The sequence below is a fragment of the Callithrix jacchus genome, chromosome 9 (genome assembly GCF_049354715.1).
Source record: "Callithrix jacchus isolate 240 chromosome 9, calJac240_pri, whole genome shotgun sequence".
Classification (NCBI taxonomy): domain Eukaryota; kingdom Metazoa; phylum Chordata; class Mammalia; order Primates; family Cebidae; genus Callithrix; species Callithrix jacchus.
This window is the reverse complement of record NC_133510.1, coordinates 79,485,735-79,506,471: the sequence shown is the minus strand read 5'-3', so window position 1 is coordinate 79,506,471 and position 20,737 is coordinate 79,485,735. Positions and strand designations below refer to the sequence as shown.

At 42.9% G+C, this 20,737-nt stretch overlaps 1 protein-coding gene across 4 annotated transcripts in view; it reads left to right on the top strand.

Annotated features, from left to right (window-relative positions):
• The window catches only part of CSRP2 (cysteine and glycine rich protein 2), a 59,586-nt gene extending 40,750 nt beyond the window's left edge, over positions 1 to 18,836 (top strand). Inside the window, exons 1-9 of one of the 4 annotated variants that reach the window (XM_078338064.1) lie at positions 855 to 900; positions 1,247 to 1,307; positions 3,322 to 3,442; positions 10,983 to 11,033; positions 12,451 to 12,563; positions 15,685 to 15,853; positions 17,126 to 17,255; positions 17,885 to 17,978; positions 18,522 to 18,836. In XM_078338064.1, coding sequence (XP_078194190.1) covers positions 12,452 to 12,563; positions 15,685 to 15,853; positions 17,126 to 17,255; positions 17,885 to 17,978; positions 18,522 to 18,598 — 582 coding nt within the window. In that variant the 5' untranslated portion in view covers positions 855 to 900; positions 1,247 to 1,307; positions 3,322 to 3,442; positions 10,983 to 11,033; position 12,451 and the 3' untranslated portion in view covers positions 18,599 to 18,836. Of the gene's footprint in view, positions 1 to 551; positions 633 to 854; positions 901 to 1,246; positions 1,308 to 3,321; positions 3,443 to 10,982; positions 11,034 to 12,450; positions 12,564 to 15,684; positions 15,854 to 17,125; positions 17,256 to 17,884; positions 17,979 to 18,521 lie in introns of those variants that run through there. The other 3 variants (XM_002752804.7, XM_078338065.1, XM_054238643.2) reach the window with 3 other exon arrangements.
• The last annotated feature ends 1,901 nt before the right edge of the window (positions 18,837 to 20,737 follow it).

The window sequence follows — 20,737 nt, the reverse complement described above, 5'->3', positions numbered from 1 at the left end:
AAGCTGGAAAGCGGAGAGAATATGCGTTAACTAGGGAAGTCAATCACGTTGAGTTTACTGACAAGGACAAGGCAAGGAAGGAGGTAGCGGAAAGCCCCGTTTGGCTGACTTTCCACTGCTAGAGCCACCCAGGCCATGACTGTCTCCGCGAGGAGGGGGAGCGGCGCTCGCGGTGTAGAGATCCGACGCCGGGCGGCAGGGGCCACCTCCCAGGGGGACCGTCCCGCCGCCGGGCCTCCCTGGAGGGGAAGGAAGTCCCTCTTCAAGTCCAGCGGCTCTGGAACTGCCGGGTCCCCTTGGGAGCGAGCGGTCCCGGGACGTGGGAAGATGCCGGGCGGGCGGGAAGCTGCAGGAAGAGGCGGGCCTCCTGCCTTTTGTCTCCTGGTGGCTAGCCCGCAGCCGGGCCGCAGGCAGCCCTCCCGCTACACGCCCCAGCCCGGAGAGCGGCTCCGGGAATCCGGCGGGCGGGGCGGGGCGCGGCGGAGGGCGGGACGGGCACGGCCCCGCCCACCGGGCGCTCTTTAAAAAGGCACCAGCGCGCGCTTCGTCTCGGATCTCGGACTCTCTGGACCCTCCCTTCAGCCCATCCTCGCTAGCTCCGCCTGCGGTGCGTGCTCCCGCCTCTAACTCAAGTGAGTAGGGGCGGTGGGGCGGTTCCGCGGCGCCGCCAACCCCGGGGCGGGAGTTGGAGGGGGTTGCCGTAGCCTCCCGGGGGCCTCCTGCCGCCCGGCCGGCGCGCCCTGGTGCCCTCCGACATCTCCATCCCGGTCCCCATTTGTGCCCCTGCCAGCCTCCTCAACCCTGCACCCCAGATTTTCCCTCTCTTATCCCCCAAACACACCTGCCCTTGTCCCAGAGGCCTCCCAGGCCATGCGCTGGGATGCCCGGCCCGCGGGGCAGGTACATAATCCTGCGTGACCTTTAATTTCTCCATACTGGTTTCTCTGGGTGAGAGGCGGGTCGTGAGTTTCGGGTTTCTGTTAATCCGCTTCTTAGCAGTCATGGGTCCCCTCCTCCAGCGGCAGGCTCTCTCTCTGGGGTGGGGGTCCTAGTCTCAGGGTCCCTTCTGTCCGGAGTGTGGTGAGCACCGAGGGCGATCTTACCGGGTTTGGTCCCCTAGGTGTGGAATGGGGCTTCTACATCCCCCCGAGCCCAGGGTACTGCTCCTGCCGCCGCACCGGGCTCCTGGCATTCCCATTGTTTGGTGGTGTCTGCCCACCAAGCACCGAACCCCTCTGTGTTTTAGGAACGGCAGTGAAATGTCAATCGCTCACTCCTAGCTTTTTCCAGAACTTTCTACGATTCAGGTACAAACGGGAATGCAAGAATACTTGGTTGTAAAATTCTCCGACAGGTCCTGAGAATCATATTCTGAGTTCTCCAGAGCCAGATTCAGAAACTCCACGTAGGCACCCCCTGGGGGCGGGGGCGGGCTTTCTAAACCGGTGGATCCCTTTCCCCCTTCTAAGCCAGGGCATTGGTTAAACGATATTTGCTTAAATGGCTACCCAAAATGTTTAACCTGTTTTATTTGCAGTCTGCAAACCAAGCACATTTTCCCTTTATAAATGCTTTTCGATACAGTATTTGTTTTTTAGGGGGTAGTAATTTTTTAACCCAGGCAGTAAAAATCGTCGTTTCAGTTCTCGACTTTTCCAATTAATCTGTTTTAAAACTCTACTTATAAAATGCCAAGAATTCAAATAGGACAGCCACAAGTTGGCTGTACTTTAACTCACATTTTTCAAGAAAGAATTGGGTGATACATTTTGAAAGGGAGAATCTAACATAATTTCAGAACTGCCTGCCAAGCTACAGAAGATGTTGTGAAGTACTGGGTGGTCTCCCCCGGTATTCCTGGGGTCATAGCTCTCATCCATTGCCACTGATACTTGGTCAGTATTTCTTTGGGTCCTTTCTCTGCATTGTAAGTTCCTTTGCTCTTTTGGTGCGGTATTACCTTTGAGACCAGACCTGTGTCACGTGAGTCTTTGAAACTCACAGTGCTTGCTTGGGTACCTTGGACAATTGAGTGAAGGAAGGAAGGAGTGAATAGGTTGTGGTGATGGGCAACAAAAATATAATTTGACTCATACGATAGATATTTGTTTGCAGATTTGACCTAAAGTTTTTATCATAAATTTTTAATGCATTTCTCCAAATGTATTTAACAAATATTGATACTGGTATATACTAAGTACTGTGCTGAAAGCAGAACTTGCTGGAAGCCTGTCCTGATGAAATTGCAAAATCAGTTGGGTTTGGGGGAGATTGAATTTTATCCTAAAATAGCAAGAATGTTGGTATAGAGTGGAGGGGACAGCAAGGAGTTTTAGGAGCCTGGGTCCAGAGGCCACTCTGACACTAAATTGCTATAGTGATCTGGGTCTCTAATTTTTCTTTGTCAAAAGTGAGGTGAATCAAATGAGTCCCAAAAAGGAGCCTCCTACGGGAGAGGAGGCATGGCATGGCTGAAAGGGGCAGGTCTGAAGCCAGTCAGGCCCAAATTCATGCCTCAACTCCAGTAGCCATTGGTCTGATGCCCTTGGGCAAATTAACTGTACTCTTTGGCCTCAACACTTCATCTTTTAAAATGGGTGTTGTAATGGCACATGCCTTGCAGGGTTTTCATAAGGCCTGTTGATGCTTGTATAAAGCCCAGCCCAGCCTGGGAGTGGTTCCTTGTAATTAGACAAAGTTGTGCACTTGGTTGAATATATGCGGGAAAAGGCTATCAGTGAAAGTTTGTTCCAAGAGAGAGCTGGCTCAGACCTTAATAGTTTCCTAGACCTTGCCTGGAGGCCAGCTTTCTTCTCTGTGCAGATACTGACAGGTTTCCTCAAGGCACCATACCCTGACTGCCAGCATGCCATCCCTTGGGTTCTGTTGGGTGGGGATCCCCAGGTACCTCTGGGTCTTTGATTACCTAGGTGGGGATTTCTAACTGCTTTTATATCACGGCACTCCTGTGAAGCCACCAGAACCCTTCTCAAAATGTTGTAACATAAAGTATGTGGTACCAAGTTCCCCAATCCCCAGAATTAAAAGGAATTCTGGATTCTGGGTTAAGAATCCTGACTTAAGAGAGTGTTTCTCAGTCTGGATTTTGGAGAAGCTGGGCACAATTTCTGATTGTTAAAAATTTTATTGTTGTAAGTCATAGAGGAAGAACTAATAGAAGTATATTATGAATGATTTGGAAAGGATATCAGGTTCCTTGCTTTTTTGTTTACGATCTCATTGTACCAACAGTACTCTTAAATGTCTTTGACTAATAAGAACAGACACCATGTAATACATTAGGGCCAAATGACTTCCCAGTTCACTATAGGGAAGAGGGCTTCATGGTGGTTCCACAGTACTTCCAAAAGAAAATAAGCAGAAAGAATCGAATCTTCATCCAGCACACAGCTTAAGAAGAACCTGTGCCATCGCCATGGAGGTCAGTACTATATCTGTACTTCTACCAGTGGTTTAGTTTAGCAAAACATCAGTCAAGTAATTTTGAATTGGAATTTTGTTGGTATTCATTTTTAAGTTGCATTGGTAATTTTATTTTGGTTTCACAGTTATGAGGCATTTAATATCTCTGTGCCTCGGTTTCCCCACTCGTAAAATGGGAGTAGTAGTAGTACTTGCTTTAGCTGTTATGAGTATTAAATGAGGTAATATAAACATAAGTAAAGCATATGCTAAGCTTTATAGAAGTATTTGTAATTATTATTACCTGTCATGTGGCAGGCACTATTCTAAGTGTTTTGCATACATTGTTTAATCTCAGAACTGCCTTAGGGTATAAATAAGCATTGTCTCCATTTTTACAATGAAAAAACTAGCAGATCGAATGAACAACCTGTGATCATTTGGCAAATAAACAATAGTCTCAGCATATATATTTAGGTCTGATTCCATGAAAAAAATCATGCAAATATTAAATAGTTCAAATAATTAAATAACTTGTAGTTTGCACAGATTGCAGATTGCTGTGGCAGATGCTGAGGATCAGGGTTACCGAGCTTATAGCATAGCTGCATTTTAATTACAATATGGGATTTGGCAGATAGTGATTCAAATCTATGTTGAATTTTGCTGCACTGTAAGTTGAAGACATGAATGGTAGCAGAATACAGAAGCAGTAAGAATGGTGAGGCTGAAGTACACACAGGAGCACTCACTAGATTAGAGAGTTTTCCTTCAGTGAGGTTAGATTCAGGTTAGCAGAGAGGGATGATAAAAAGCTTTTTGGTTGAAAGTAGCAGTTTAGGTGTGAGATTGGTGCACAGAGACCACTTACTGCTAGTTGGGTGGAGAGAAAGGTCTGTGATTTGTGTGTGTAATTTGGTAATTCAAGATTGATAATTCTCAGGCCATTTGAATAGTCTCAACTCTTAATGTTCTGTACCAATCAGATATGGAAGTTTTGAGGAAAGCTTGTGGTTCTGTAATCAAAACATGAGCCTGATTTGTTTCTTTGGAGGTCTGTGACTTCAGCAAGTCACCCAGTTCAGCAGTCCTCATCCTTCTTTGGCACCAGGGACCAGTTTTGTGGAAGATAGTTTTTCCATGGATGGTGTGGGGATAGTTTTCTGATGAGACTGTTCCATTCCAGATCATCAGGCATTAGATTCTCATAAAGAGTGTGCAGCCTAGATCCCTCACCTGCACAGTTCACAAGAGTGTTCCCGCTCCTATGAGAATCTAATGCCTCCGCTGATCTGACAGGAAGCAGAGCTCACTCACCCTCCCCTCACCTCCTGCTGTGCAGCCTGGTTCCTAGCAGGCCACAGACCAGTAGCAAGTGGCCTGAGCACAGAACACAGCTATTGGTGTGTGGCCTGGGTGTTGGGACCCTTGACTTAACTGACTGAACTTGGTAACTATATTCTGGGCCCGAGTACTCCTAAAGGAAAAGGAATCCTGCACATTTGTGGAGTACAGGCTCCTTGCCAGGTACTTTACAAAGTTTTATCTCATTAAATCTTTACAACCACCTGTAAGAGAGTTTGCATCCATTTCCAAGTTATGGCTGAGGAAGTTAAGACTCAGAGGTTAAGGAAACTTGGCCAGGATTACCGAGCTGATAACTGGCTTTGACAACCAGCTTGTGTCTATCTGATTCTAAGCCCTGCACTGTTTCTTTTGTATCTGGCATGTCTAAAACGTGGCATGTGTACTGCGGTTTCCATGGCAAAAATTATTAATCACAGTACTCTTAATTGTAGAATCTGGACTAAATGTCAGAATTTTTCTCAACATAGTTCCAGGAACTCACTATCAGTGGATCTGCAAGATGAAAGTGTTTTGTCATGTCTGTGAAAGTAAACGGTGCAGACCTTCAAAAGCCCTTTTTGCCTGCCTCTGTGTCATTTATTATACTGTATTACCATTATTTGTCCACATGTTTTTACCACCAAAGTATGCAAAATGGGCCTTATGACCCATTTATCCTCAGCCCCTAACCCAGTCCATGGCTTATGAAATACTGTTGAATTAATACATTCAGAGCTTTATAAACAGTAAGCATTATACAGTGCTTGCAAGCTGCCTCTACCCTAGAACAATTACTTGAGATACAGAAATGAAATGGATGGAATGGAGGTAAGGCAGTTGCCTTGATGGGGAGGGTTTGGGGGATAAGGAGGCAATAGATATGTGAGATGGTAGGGCAAGATGAGTATTGATAACAAAGGTTGAACATTGCTAAATACTAATGACAGATGCTATCATGTGAGTCCCTACTATGTATGCAAGCATTATCTCATCTATAACTCTATGAAGAAGGTACTGTTGCCCTAAGTTTACGGGTGAGAGAAATGACACTTCCTGGATTCCAAACCCATGTTCTTACTTTGCCCTTTTGCTGAACTGATTTAAAGGCCAGTTTGACAATTTGGCTTCAGTAGGAGGAGCCAAATGGAGTATGGAGCTGATCACTAAGACATAAAGAGTTCATCCTTGGTTCAGTGGTATTTACTTCCATAAGGGAAGTAGACTCAGTAGGTAGTTGGGGTAGCAGAAAAAAAAATGTTTAGAACAGGCATCAACTGAAAGCTTAATTTACGATTAACTACAGCTGTCAAATCCTGGCCTTGCTAAAAAGTCATTGTAACTGGGGATGGTGCTACTAACTTAGATTCTTTAACAAGTGACTCCCCCTGGATGTGGCTCCAGATGAGACTGTATTTTACAAAATTCTCCATTCGGGGAAATCGGATTATAGTCAGGTTCTAGCGTTAACAACAAGGCCCTACATGTAGTAATAAAATGTCAAAGCTTCTGGAGGCATTTAGAATCTGGGTAATTATAGACTATAGACTGATTCAATCCAAACTTGTAGTTTCAGAACAGATAAACTTTAATCGTTAACATATAGACTTGAAATTCATAGATTCAAGTCATTCAGATTCTAAAATAAGACAGTAAATGCAGCACTAATGGTATGAAAATGGCCTATGTGGTCGCCCTCCTTATGGTATGGCTACGATGACTGGAGGAACACCAGGGTTCTTGGTCCTCATGCTGGTTTAGAGAAAACCAGCCGGACACACATGGAGTGGTTTTAAGGAGTGGAGAGTTTAATAAGCAAGAAGAAAGGGAGAAGACAGAAGGAAGACGCTCCACCATACAGAGACAGAGGGGGGTTCCAAAGCTAAAAGAGGAGGTTCCCACTCTGCCAGGGATACCACCCAGGTAACATATGCAGAGGCTGGAGGAGGCGATGACTGATTTGCATAGGGCTTAGGGGATTGGTTTGACCAGGCATGTCATTCACATGGCCCACAAAAAAAGCTGGCCCTCCTACTCTAGCTTTTTAATATGCAAATGAAGGGTGCCATGATGTTTTACACACGTTGGGAGATGTGTGGGGGCGGCTGTATCACCCTGCGCAGGTGGGGCAAGGGCTAGAAGAAGAGGGCGGGAATTGCCATGTTTGGTGGACCCAGTTTCTAATGGCCTACATTTGCAATCAAAGGTTGCCAGCCTGGCTCTAAGCCGGACCTTTACAATAAACTTTTTCAGAGAAACTTTTAAAAAATGAAAACTTCCCAAGGACCCCTTTTCCTCTCTCTCTGCCTAAAATATATTCTTAATAACTCCTACCACAGTTATCTAGAGAATGAGGTAACTGTACCATAAGATGACTCAGACTATATCAGTTTTCCCCTGTGGGTGAGTCTTAGAAATTTTGGATGGTATCTAGGCTAAGGAGAAGCAGCAAAGAGAAATTGCACATAGGTCTTCAGATATAAACCACGTTTTAAAATCTAATACAGTGGATAAATCCAGTGCTGGAACTTTCAGGCACTGAGAAAGAACAAGACTGAGAAACAGATTGACCTATTTTATAAGATGTAAAGTGGGCTTTAATTTTTGCTTTTACCATTCTGTAAATTAATGCATAGGATTTGGGCAAGGCATGCAGCCCAGATTGCTTAGTGCAAATCCAGTTTGCTGTGATTAGTGGCAGCTGTAGTGGAGTAGTGCGGCCAAAGGCTTGTAAGAAAAATGAAGACTTGCATTTTAATTAATTAATTAATTTTGTATGCACAGCCATGCCAAGAGTGACAGAAATGGAAGATCATCACACTTCTTCCAGCCAAATTCAGGAACTGTCCATAGAGGTTCAACCTAGAAGTGTAACTTAGATAGTCACCACGTGAGTGGAACCATTGCTATACTTTGAAGTGCATTTTAATGTCTTCAAAAAAGAAGGTTTTTAGTGACCATTAGCTCAGTTTTTCCTTACCTTGTTTGCTGCTCTGCAGTTCTGTTCTAGGTGCTGGTTGGTGGGTTTTCCTACTCTAGTACTGATAGCAGGATGGATCAAATGAGATGTCCCCTGTATCTTAAAGCTGACAGCTACTGGATTCCTGCCAAGGCATTTTCTTACCTTATCTTGCCTTCACAATAGTTCTGTGGGTAGAGAGAGTTACCTATCTCCATTTTGAGCATGAGAAAACGAAGCCCCAGGTTGTATAGCTATTGTAATGGTGGAGTTAACCCACGTGTGTTTAAACCAGTCAACCTACCTACTCTCCCTCCTTCCTTCCTTTATGAAATATTTCAGACATACAAAGTAGAGAACAACATAAGGAATATTCAGCTATCCCCTATCCACTTTTTATTTTTTGAGACAGGGCCATCTTGCTCTGTTGCCTAGGCTGGAGTGCAGTGGTGCGATCAGAGCTCACTGTAGCCTTCACATTCCTGGCACAAGTGATCCTCCCACCTCAGCCTCCCAAGCACCTGTGACCAGAGCTGTGTACCACCACACCTGGCTAATTTATTTTTAAATTGTTTTAAATATAGGTAATATAGGGTCTCCCTATATTACCCAGATGGGTCTTGAGCTCCTGGGCTCAAGCAATCCTTCTGCCTCAGCCTTCTGAAATGTTGGGATTACAGGCATGAGCCAACACTCCAGGCTCAGAAAAATACAAATCCAACTTTAGCTTTCTGAGGATGCTCTTTATGTTACATCATTTCCCTCTATCACAGAAAAGGTTATTCAGAAATCCTTAGGAAAGCCCTTAAACTGGATAGAACTATATGCAAATACTCTGGTAGATGGTGTGGAGAATACAGAGATATGGTTTCCACCCTCAAGGGACCAGAAACTTACAGTATAGTAAGTCGAATGCTGTGGAACTTTGATAGGTATTTCCTGAAAAACCGACACATTCATATTTGGCTGGTGCAGTTAACTTAGAATAGGTTAAAGAAACCCTGAATTACATAAAGAAAGGGAAGATATTCCTTCTTTCCTAAAAATCTAGACTGTTGTTCAATGGTATGGAAGGGAATAACAGAGTTATTAGTTGGGTTTTCCTTTGAATGACAAAGTAACCTTAGTCACTACAGCAATCTGTCTCCTTACTGGTGATTGCTCCAAAGTAAATATGTGTGAAAATGAAAAATACCAAGTTGATATTAACGGTTTGCTTTCTAATATGAGACGTGCCTCAATAACAGAAATGCCTCAACAACAACAAAGTATTTTAAGAACCAGTCAATACTTGGGATCCAACATGTCATTACTTATAGGCCTGGATTTGACCTTTGGTTCTGCAGGAATCATGAGGGAACTTAAGGCAAATGTCTGTTGCATCCATGAGCATTCAGAATACAGGTAACTTTGGAGGCAAGGGGCAAAGTCAGTGTCACTAACTGTGCTACAAACACAGGTCAGTGCAGGCTGTTGGAGCCAAGGCCTTATGTCTTAGGTTTTACAGCCAGGCTAATGTTTCACTTTGGATTGAAACAATGGAGTGAGTGCCTATCTCCAGGGACAAGAATAAAAGATTTATGCAGCTACAAAAGGAAAGCTTGTCAACATGTCCTATTGTTGCAAGATACGGATCCTATGCGGATGCCTTCACAGTAAGCCTGGTAACATTTGTGGACCCTTGGAATAACTTTGTACCTGTCTGGATAAAAGAAGTTGGCTTTTTGTAAATTCAGACTTACAGTTTAGTGATAACAAGCCTTATCAGTCAGGGGTGTGTGTGTGTGTGTGTGTGTGTGCACGCACGCGCGTGATTTAAGGAACAGGAGTTCCAATTCCAAATAACTTAAAAAGGGAATTTATTGGCCCATAGCTGAGGTACGCAGGATAAGATAAGGGACAGTTGATTGGCCGTGACTGACTCACATGCTCAGCCCTGGAGTTGGGGGTTGCTATGGTTAGAGTGTTTTTTGTCCCCTCCAAGACTCATGTTGAAACTGAATGAGTCTTTAACTCATGTTAAACTTAATGTTGGAAGTTGGGCCTAATTGGAGATGTTTAGGTCATGAGGGATCCCCTCTCTTGAATGTATTAGTACCACCATAAAAAGGTCTGGTGGGAGTGGCTTCAGTCTATTCTGCTCTTCTGCCATGTGAGGTACAGTGCTCTTGCCCTCCCAAGGATGCTACATTCGAGGCACCATTTGGCAAGTGGAGATGGAGGCCTTAGCAGACACTACACCTGCCATGCCTTGAACTTGGACTTCCCAGCCTTCAAATCTTTATATTCTCAGCCTATTCTTTATAAATTACCCAGTCTCAGGTATTCTGTTATAGCAACACAAAACAGACGAAGACAGGGATAGAGTCGATACCATCTAAAACCTATGCTTTTCAAATTATCACTGGTAAAAGTATTAGTCTGTTCTCATGCTGCTAATAAAGGCATACCTGAGACTGGGTGATTTATAAAGGGAAGAGGTTTAATTGACTCACAGTTCCACATGGTTGGGGAGACCTCACAATCACGGTGGAAGGTGAATGAGGAGCAAAGTCACATCTCACATGGCAGCAGGCAAGAGAGCATGTGCAGGGGACTCCCTTTTATAAAACCATGAGATCTTGTGAGACTTACTATCATGAGAACAGCACGTGAAAGACCCGCCCCCAGGATTCAATTACCTCCCACCAGGTCCCTCCCACAACACATGGGAATTATGGGAGCTACAATTCAAGATGAGATTTGGATGGGGACACATCCAAACCATATCAGTAAAGGACTGTTACTTTTAATTTCCAAGTACAGACCGATGACTCTGTTCAACAAGATGAGTTCACTGATCTTCTCTTAGTTCTTGTGGCATAAAAATTTCTAAATGCTTGCCTGAATTTTGTCTCAAATTGGTAGCAAGCATAGTGGCCCATCTATCACCAGGAGACCACTTTTTAATAAGCACTTCTTTAAACCACATAGTCTAAGAAAGAGATGGCTGCTTTCTTAGAAGACAGTCTAGGGACAGTATCACCAGAAGAGAGGAAGAGAATACCGAGTGCGGGAAAGTTGCCCGCCACAGTGATCAACTCCATAAATCTTGCTTTTGGAAAGGCCTCATCTTTGTGTTCAGGAAATGTCAGGTTCTGAATCACCTTAATGGGGTAGAATGAGAATTCCCCACATCCCTTTTGATTTTAAGGATTGAAGACTCTTTAATCTTTTCTACATAGCAGCACTCCTTTTCCCTTCTCTTTCTCGCCAGGTTTGGGTTACTAAGAGGCCTTGGCTTTATTAGCCACCTGTTTCTAGAGAGGTAAGCAACCTATCTGAGGAGACTTAACAGGCAAGGGCTGCAGAAGGAAGCCCAGAAAGGATGGGGGGGAAAGGGGAGTTAATCGCTTATGTTTTTAGATACCACTCAGGGCAGGGCAGACATAACATGCCTTCTTAGCAGGACAACTTTCTATACTGGTTAAGGCTCCTGAGGAAGCTGGTCATTCAGAAACAGGCTTTTTTTTTTTTTTAATTGGGTCTCGCTCTATTGCCCAGGCTGGAGTACAGTGATGCAATCTTGGCTCAATGCAACCTCCGTCTCCCGGGTTCAACCAATTCTCCTGCCTCAGCCTCCTGAGTAGCTGGCATTACAGGCACCCACCACCACATTTGGCTTTTTTTTTTTTTTTTTTTTTTTTTGTATTTAGGTGAGACAGGGTTTCACTATGTTGGTCAGGCTGGTGTCGAACTGACCTCAGGTGATCCATACACCTTGGCCTCCCAAAGTGCTGTTATTACAGGCATAAGCCACCATGCCCAGCCAGAACCAGGCACTTTAAACTGGGTCAGGCAGACCAATTTGTTGAGAAGGGAGATGAGAAAATGTTGGCCTTAGATGACAGTGAGACAGCCTAGGATCTGTACTTCCAGCTTGCCCCTTACAGCAGGCCACACTGTTAGAGGTTATTCCTGCATACTCAGCAAATAGTAGGAAGGGAACTTGTAGCTGATTCTGTATGGCCTGACCAACTTGTCAAAGAGGAAAATCCAACTGTTGGTTGGACTGGGGGGCCTTGGGGTTAGTGAAGCAACTTAAACCAGAGCCATATGGATGGTGTTTGTTGTGGTTACAGCAAAGGCTTTGTGTATGCAGTTGTACGAGTCACAGACACAGCTATTTACACTACAGTCGTGTAATTGCAGCAGACAAATATAAAACTTGTTCTTGCAGGGCAACACACTTTCTTCCCTAGAAAGCGCGTCATAGCTTATATATGTTAAAGGTTAAGAATTTAGTGTTGTTACAATGAATTAAACATGTAGTCAAAACCTCCACCCAAGTGTAAGATCTTCAGCTGAGTTTTTTAAAAATGTTTATTAAAAATGGGCATGTTAGGGAGGGGGACAAGGCTTGCCCTTCCCCTCCCCATCCTTCTAACTCCTGGGGATTCTAATGGCATAGTTTGTTTTGTGCCTGGTGACCTGTACTGTTGTATTGAATGCAGGTCCTTTGTCTTGCAGAAAAAATCTTGTGCACAACAAGCCAGTTTCCTAATGAAAGAGTTGTGATTTGGGAGGAGATGAGGTTATTTTGGAGGAACGCAGGCCTCTGAAAGATGTGGTTAGAGAGGTTCCTAAAGAAACAAAAATCTGCAGCTGTCCCTGGGCTTCCACAGCCCTCTAGGGAGCTGTAAGACCAGCATAGGGACATTCTAATGAATCCTTTATTCCTTCAGAATGCCTGTCTGGGGCGGTGGAAACAAGTGTGGGGCCTGCGGGAGGACCGTGTACCACGCAGAAGAGGTGCAGTGTGATGGCAGGAGCTTCCACCGCTGCTGCTTTCTCTGCAGTAAGTAGCTCCCCGGACAGAATTTGTATGTACAAAGCTTTCATTTGTCTATTTAAGGAAAAATTGCATTTTTGTCCATAGAGATTATTTTGGAAGCATGAATGATTTTTACCTGTCTTAGATGTTGTAAATGCCAAGCCTAGCAGCGAAGACAGGAGGGGTAGCCTAAGACACCCAGCCTCCCTTTGTATCCCCAGAGCTCTTGGTCGCCATTTTGGCCTTGACTTTGTTAACACATCTGCCTCCCCATCTCACTGGGACCAGGGCGTCATTTATGTGGTCTGGCACCTAGCACAGTTTCTGGCACATGGCAAGGGCTCAGCTCCCGCTTTTGAGTAAATGAATTGCTGCTCATCCACCTCAGCTTTCTCTTTCTCAAATTCGCTTTAGTGACAACAAAGTCTTCAGTTTTAAAACTATAGAGTAGCAACTTAAGAAAGTGCTTCATTAATCATCTTCTGAGTTAATGACAGAATTTTTTTTAATCAATGATTATGTCAGATAAACCCACCCATATGGGCAGATGTTTAACTTATCAATCATACTGTACTGGGAAAATTCCTACAGAAAACCATATGTTAAAAATTGGTTACATTGAGAAATGATCTTCAGGAAAAGACTTCATTCTCAAATTTGAATTGTGCTTTTCCTTCATTGGAGCCAGCATTCAAGGTATCTGGACCTCTTTAACAGAGTAACTGCTTTGCAGACAACCAGAAACAGGCAGCAGAAAGTTGCAGTTGCAAAAAAAATACAAATACTACATATGTTCACTGTGTATGCCTCCATAATAATTATACTACTATTCCTCAGAAGATTTGGCTTAACCATTTCTTTTAGAAGTTACTTTTTTTTTAAGGAATCTATTTTTCAGCAGGCTTGAAACCAAGGAAGTATGGAAACAATGCAAACAATTTAGAAATTGCTCAGTTTCATCTGTCAAGGTTAAGCCACAATGTCTACACCATAATGAAACATCACATGCATGTATGCTGTTGACATTTGTTTTACTAAATGTCAAGTTCTTTACTGGTCATTTCTACCAATCCTTTCTCATATTTGTCTCTGCTGACTAAAGCCCTCTAGGGAAATAATTCAGAGTAGTTTGCAGACCTATGAGAATTTTACTACAGAGAACAGGGATGAGGACTGGGGAAGAGAGGGGTGGTTATATAGTAACGTTTTCATATACCTACACTTGTTTTGGTTAATACAAGTTTTTCAAAACAGTTTTTATATTTATTTACATTTATTCTATCTGTTAAGGGTATTTGTCATTCAGCAGTGCATGGTGTTGACTATGGTTTCACATATAGTCACCTTTAAGCACATATATTTCAGCACTTGAGCCTCAACAGTTAGAATGAAATGATATCTACTCTGGAATCTACCAAGGAAGACTTTAGTCTAAGATAGTAGAACCTTCAAATTTTAACTCTATTTTAAACCAGCTACCTAGTCCTCCTTCCCTCCCCTCCTTTTTGCTCTCCTCCCTTTTATCCTTCTTCCTTTTTATTCAACTCCCCTTTTATTTTTCTTTTAATTTTTATTGGTACATAGTTGGTATATATATTTATAGGGTACATGAGATGTTTTGATACAGGCATACAATGTATGATAATCACATCATTTTTTCTTTTTTTTTTTTTGAGACAAACGAGTCTTACTCTGTTGCCCAAGCTGGAGTGCAGTGGAGTGCACTGCAACGTCTGCCTCCCGGGTTCAAGTGATTCTGCCTCAGCCTCCCGAGTAGCTGGGACTATAGGCGTGCACCGCCACACCCCACTAATTTTTGTATTTTCAGTAGAGATGAGGTTTCACCATGTTGGCCAGGCTGGTCTTGAACTCCTTGACCTTGTGATCCACCCGCCTCTTCCTCCCAAAGTGCTGGGATTACAGGTGTGAGCCACTGTGCCCGGCCATCACATCATCTTACATGAGGTATCCATTACCTCAAGCATTTATTATTTTTTTGTGTTACCGACATTCCAGTTAAACTTTTATTTTTAAATGTACAACAAATGATTGTTGACTATAGTATCCTGTTATGCTATCAAATACTAGATCTTATTGTCTAACTCTATTTTTACACCCATTAAGTCTCCCCATTTCCCTCCCCACACACTACCCTTCTAAGCCCCTAGTAACCATCATTCTATTCTGTATCCTCATACAATTGTCTTTCAAATAAGGGGAAGAAATTCTGATCTTTGATTTCCAGCTGCCAGATTGTGCTACCAGTGAGTTTCCTCACAATTTACTTTTTTCTCAAGCCTAACTGAAGTTTGAGAAAGTGAAATAATGTCTGGATGAAACATGAGGACATTTGGCAGTTTTACAAAGTGGGACACGTGGAAATGTCCTGTGGCAAGAGATCCATGAAGAAAGAATGCATTCTCCTTTGGGACATAAGGGAAAGCAAATGCAGACTTCGAACCACTTGATGATTTTCAGACAGACCCATCACTGCTGGAGAAGCTGCTGGGGAGAGGGAAGGGTGATACCTCTTCCCAGTCTAGACTAGTGATGAAAATTAGAACTCAGGATTTAAAACTATTTTTATCCTAGGGGTGCTTTTTGGGGGAGGAAAGGCTACAGAGGCAACTCCCCCAAGGCACTGAGCTACCCTTCTATTCTTTGTTAAGTTGTGATTTAACAGTACTCAGTAGGAGAAGGCTTTCAGATTAAGAGTGTTGAGGGTTGGGAGCAAGGTGGTGTTTTATTCGTTTTGTTTAAGTAATTATAGCCATCTCTGAAACTTTTCTCCCTTAATATGATCTCCCAGAAAGGGAAATCATATTAAAAGTTTGATGAGCACCATAGGAAAGGGAATAAAATATAAATGAAACAAAATAAAAATAAATAAAGCTTAAGGCTTCTGATGTTATATTCTGATACATTTTTGAAGAAACTGTTATATCCGTGGAGGAACGTAAATAATCCTCGAATGTAGCTGGCCAGTCCAGTTGCTGTCTCATGGATTTTGGGAAGCCACAGGATAAACCAGGAATGTGAGGGAGCCTCAGCCTTTACCGTTTATAGGCCATGTGTCTGTGCCACCATTGTTCTAAGGAGAAAGGCATCCTTGGAACGTATTTAAAGTCTAATTTTTCCCCTGCAGTGGTTTGCAGGAAAAATTTAGATAGCACAACAGTGGCAATTCACGATGAAGAGATCTACTGCAAATCCTGCTATGGAAAGAAGTATGGGCCAAAAGGCTACGGTTACGGCCAGGGCGCTGGCACGCTTAACATGGACCGTGGCGAGAGGCTCGGCATCAAACCAGAGAGGTGAGTTGGGAGACTGGTGGTTACCCTCAGAAATAAGTTACAGCAGTTAGTGCTGCTTGCTGAACAGGAACCTGGGAATATCCAGATTTTTGCTGAAACTTAGCAAATCAAATGGGACTCTGATTTTCTAATGTAAACTACTATTCTTTAAGTTCAAAATACTGACAGTTTCGGACCTAACAAAGTTCTTATTAATAATTCCAGTGATTTCTACTCCTGGCTTTACAGCATTCCAAGCTCTATCAAGAAGTCATGTTCTCAAAAGCAAGTGATTTATATTTACTTCCATTTCACAGCACCTTGGAGACCAGATCTCATGAAATTAAACAGTAGAGAAATGTGCTGTGTGAATCATGAGAGGTGTTTCTCACATGCAATTTAAGCAGTCAGTGAAAATTCCTCAGTCACTCCTTCTATGTAAACATTTTTCATCAAGAAATCACTTTTCTCTAACATTTTGTACTTAAAAATGGAAATTATTTCTTGTTTTTGATTCTTTGAGAGAGTAGTGTTAAACCTTAAAGGCTTCGGTACCAATGTATCAAGGTGCTAAATTTGTTAAAGTTCACCTAGTATTTCATATTCAAGTTAAATAACTTCTTTGTTTGGAATTCTCCCCTCCCCCACCACTACCACTTTGTGTGTGTGTGTGTGTGTGTGTGTGTGTGTGTGTGTGTGTGTGAGAGAGAGAGAGAGAGAGAGAGAGAGAGAGAGAGACAGAGAGAGAGACAGAGTCTCACTCTGTCACTGTCACACAGGCTGGAATGCACTGGCGCAATCTCGGCTCACTGCAAACTCTGCCTCCTGGGTTCAAGTGATTCTCTTGCCTCAGCCTCCTGAGTAGCTTACAACCTTAAATATAGTGCTTGGCTTGGCTAAAATAATAATTACCATGTATTGAGTCCCTGTTGTCTGTTGAATGTTTGTCTTCATTCTGTATAATCCTCACAGTCTCTGAGGTCCATTTTACAGATGAGTCACGTCACACACATAAGTGAGGGAGCCCGGATTTGAACCAATGTCCATTTGGTTCCAAAGTCTGTTCCCTTCCAACTGCATTTTTATAATAATGAGCCCAGAGAGGGATTCAAATAGTAACTCTGGCTGGCACCTGAGTCATTTCTTCTTTATTCCCTCCCCTGTGCTGGCCTGTGAAGGCCTCCAGTTTTCAGGCAGTATAGTGGTTAAGTCCCAGAGTTCCATTGTTCCTGCCTTATATATTTAAAAGGGCCCTGTGGAAACTCACCTACTTTTTTTTTCTCTTTCCACAAGTGTTCAGCCTCACAGGCCTACAACAAATCCAAACACTTCTAAATTTGCTCAGAAATATGGAGGTGCTGAGAAGTGTTCCAGATGTGGGGATTCTGTATATGCTGCTGAGAAGATCATTGGAGCTGGAAAGGTAAAATGCTATTTCAGTTAATAACAGCTAATGACTGCTCTGCTCCCTTTCTCCCCCTAACCCTTCCATATTCCTTGCTTGGGTGATGGCTTATATGAAACTTTTCTTTAAATGCACTGCCATTAGAATCATTAATTTTTTTAAAGTGATTCCTTTATTTGACAAGTCACTTTTATGTTTAAAAGAACTTGTTTTCATAGGGGGCACTCCTGAAAGTTAAACTTTAAAAGGCCAGCTGTAGAGGAATCTCCAGGTTATTCAGTATAGTGAAAAAAGGAATCTGAATCAGGACAGCTGATGCAAATTCAGTGTATGGATTTGGAAAAGTTACCAGCTAACCTCTTTGAGCTGTGCTGTTCTCCACCAGAAAGAAGATGGTCTCCTTATAGGAGCAAACTGGGCTTGTGGTTAGGTCTGAGGCTGCTCTTAAGCAAACAGCCTTTCTGTGGATGACCAAGAGTGAGTGCAGATACTGAGGAGCACTGGTTTCAGCTTTCTCATTGGAGCCGAACCACAGAAATGAGGAGCTTGCCTTGGGGTGATCTTCCTGAGCCGCCACTTGCCACACATCTAAATTGAACTGTAGGAAACAGGCCTCTCAAACATGCTGACACATTTGTCTTTTCCAGCCCTGGCACAAAAACTGTTTCCGATGTGCAAAGTGTGGGAAGAGTCTTGAATCAACAACTCTAACTGAAAAAGAAGGTGAAATCTATTGTAAAGGTAAAATTACTTTCAGTTACTGCTGTCCATATGAATATCCCACACCGGTTCTTGTTTAATGAAATGTCACTAGCAGTTAAAAAAAAAAAAAAAAGAGAAAGGGGTACCACTGACTGTTTGAAAATAAGATATTCTAAGATGCTTGAAGATGACAGAAAACCAGATAATCTCTTAAGTTCCTGGTTATTAAAACTCCCCCCAGATTAAAAAAAAAAAACACCACAAATAGCTATCTTTTGCCTTCATGTCTTGAGCAAAGCCTAAATACATGGAAGAAAACAGATAAATATATAACTTACCTGTCCTGACTCATGCTTGCAACTCAGCAGGACCACGCTGAACGCCATGGAACTAGAATGCATGGACTTGTCTTTACAGCATTAAGATATTTAGTACACAACATGTTTAATATCTTTAAATAAGTTGAGCCCTTTCACACAGCAGTTTTTTTAATTTATGGGGGTTTGTTGAGTGGGTCTTAAGCAGTGCTAGCAAAGCTTAATGGACTTGCACTAACTATCCTTCCTCCCTTTTCCTTTGCAGGATGCTATGCAAAGAACTTTGGGCCCAAGGGATTTGGCTATGGCCAAGGAGCAGGGGCTCTTGTCCATGCCCAGTAAGGTGTAAACCCAGAACTAATCATCACACACTGAGAATCTCTTCATAATCTAGGCACAGATAAATCTTTAACACTAAACTACTGTGAAATTCTACCAGCATTAAGTACTGTGTATTGCGCTGTACTTGGATAGGCTGGCTAACTCATAGGAAGAGAGCACTGTGTTGTATCCTTTTGCTTTGTTCACCAGCATTTTGGGGGAACATTCCTTTTACTTTTTAAATAAAACTTCAGCTCGATTTGGGTGTTCATTGTCTTTTAATTAACCTTTTGGAGGAGCTGCTTTGATTTCAGTTAGTGGAAAATCATTTGGGTCCCTACCTTTGTTACCGCATTACCCCGTTGACTCACTAGGTTAATGTTTGCATTACAGCTGTTGAAAAGGATCTTTTAAGCAGGCAAGTGTGCCTGAAGAGTAAAGGTTGCTAGGCAACAGGCATCACCATTTCAGCTCCTCAGAGCTGGTGTTCAGCAGTGCAGCATCTTCCTTCCTGCCCCACTGCACTCTCTAAATTCTTTTGATCTATACTTAAAAATCAGTGCAAACACCTGCAGGCTACTATAGAATCTGAGACTCAGTAGATTCTTTTTAAAGACTCCACTGTGTTCTGACAGATGGTGACCTACTAAATCCTGGAAACTGGGGTGTTTCACACATTTGACTCTGTATAAGTAGCAAAGAATGTTGCATTGTCTGGGCACATTCAGCTGGCTTAGGTAGAAGAGGAGCATTAGACTTTATAAGGTATGGTTTCATTATTCCCCCAGAAACTTTAGTTCTTTGCTAGAGATTCAATCCAACTCTCTCTCCCCCAGGAGTAGGATGTGTAATAAATAGGTCTGTAACATATTATTAGTAAAATTGAACCAGCCCGTGAACACATCTTAATCTTTTCCAAGGTTCATTTTAACATACTATACTGTGTGAGTTTCGCTCTCTTCTCTCCAGCCCAGGCTGGAGTGCAGTGGCACAATCTCAGCTCACTGCAACCTCTACTTCATGGGTTTCAGTGATTCTCGTGCCTCAGCCTCCTGAGTAGCAGGAATTACAGGCATGCCACTGCAGCCAGCTAATTTTTATATTTTTAGTAGAGATGGGGTTTTCCCATGTTGTCCAGGCTGGTCTTGAACTCCTGAACTCAAGTGATCCGCCCACCTTGGCTGCCCAAAGCGCTGGGATTACAGGCGCCACACCTGGTTTATTTGGCACTACAGTTGCCAGCAGTCCTTCCTTAAATATACCAAACCAACATATTGCTTATTTTGAAAAGCTAACGGGGATGTTGGTATGTACAACATCAAAAACAAAAAATAGAAACTCAGAGGAAGGTGGTGGAGGGTGTACTGGGTGCTTATTTACATCATAGCTTCGAGCAACTTCAGGTATTGTTTCATAAGGCATACCAGTTCCATCATTGGGGCGGGTGGAAAGTAGTTAAACAGGCTGGGAAATAGTTAATTGGTCATAAGAGACATTGAAGGAGAGGACTTATGGAATAACTTCTGATTCTCTATCTGGTAGAACATGTCCACAAATTCTTTGACCTTCCTGTCAAATGATAGTCTAATTCCCGTCTTTGAATAAAGGCCTACCTTAGTGACTCATTCTTAGGATTTTGGACAAGGCTAGGTTAGAAAAGACAATACAGCTTTTGCCTGCCTCTTCCTCTTAGGATGCTTACTCTTGGAATTTAGCCACCATGTTCTGAGGAAGCCCTAACTACATGGGAAAACCACATGTAGGCATTACAGCCATGGCCTCAGTTGAGATCTTTCAACAGGCATTATCAACCATCAGGCATGTGAGTGAAGCAGCCTTCAGATCATTCTAATCTCGTCTTTGAACCAACCCAGCTGATCCCAAGTGGAGCAAAGTGAGCTATTCCTGTTAAGCCCTGACCAAACTGCAGATTTATGAACAAAAATGTTTTAGACCACCAAATTTTGGAGTAGTTTGTTACCATTCCTACCATTTCCCAAACTCTACTGGAGTTGCTAGTAGATATTCAAGAGGAAAAACCAGGAAGTTTCCAGGTGCCTGGTAATTTGAGATTTCTGTCTGGTAAAATAAAACAAGATATCCATTCGTATTTTAAGTCATTCTTGATTAATTTGGGAGCCATGGCAAAATAGCTACTCC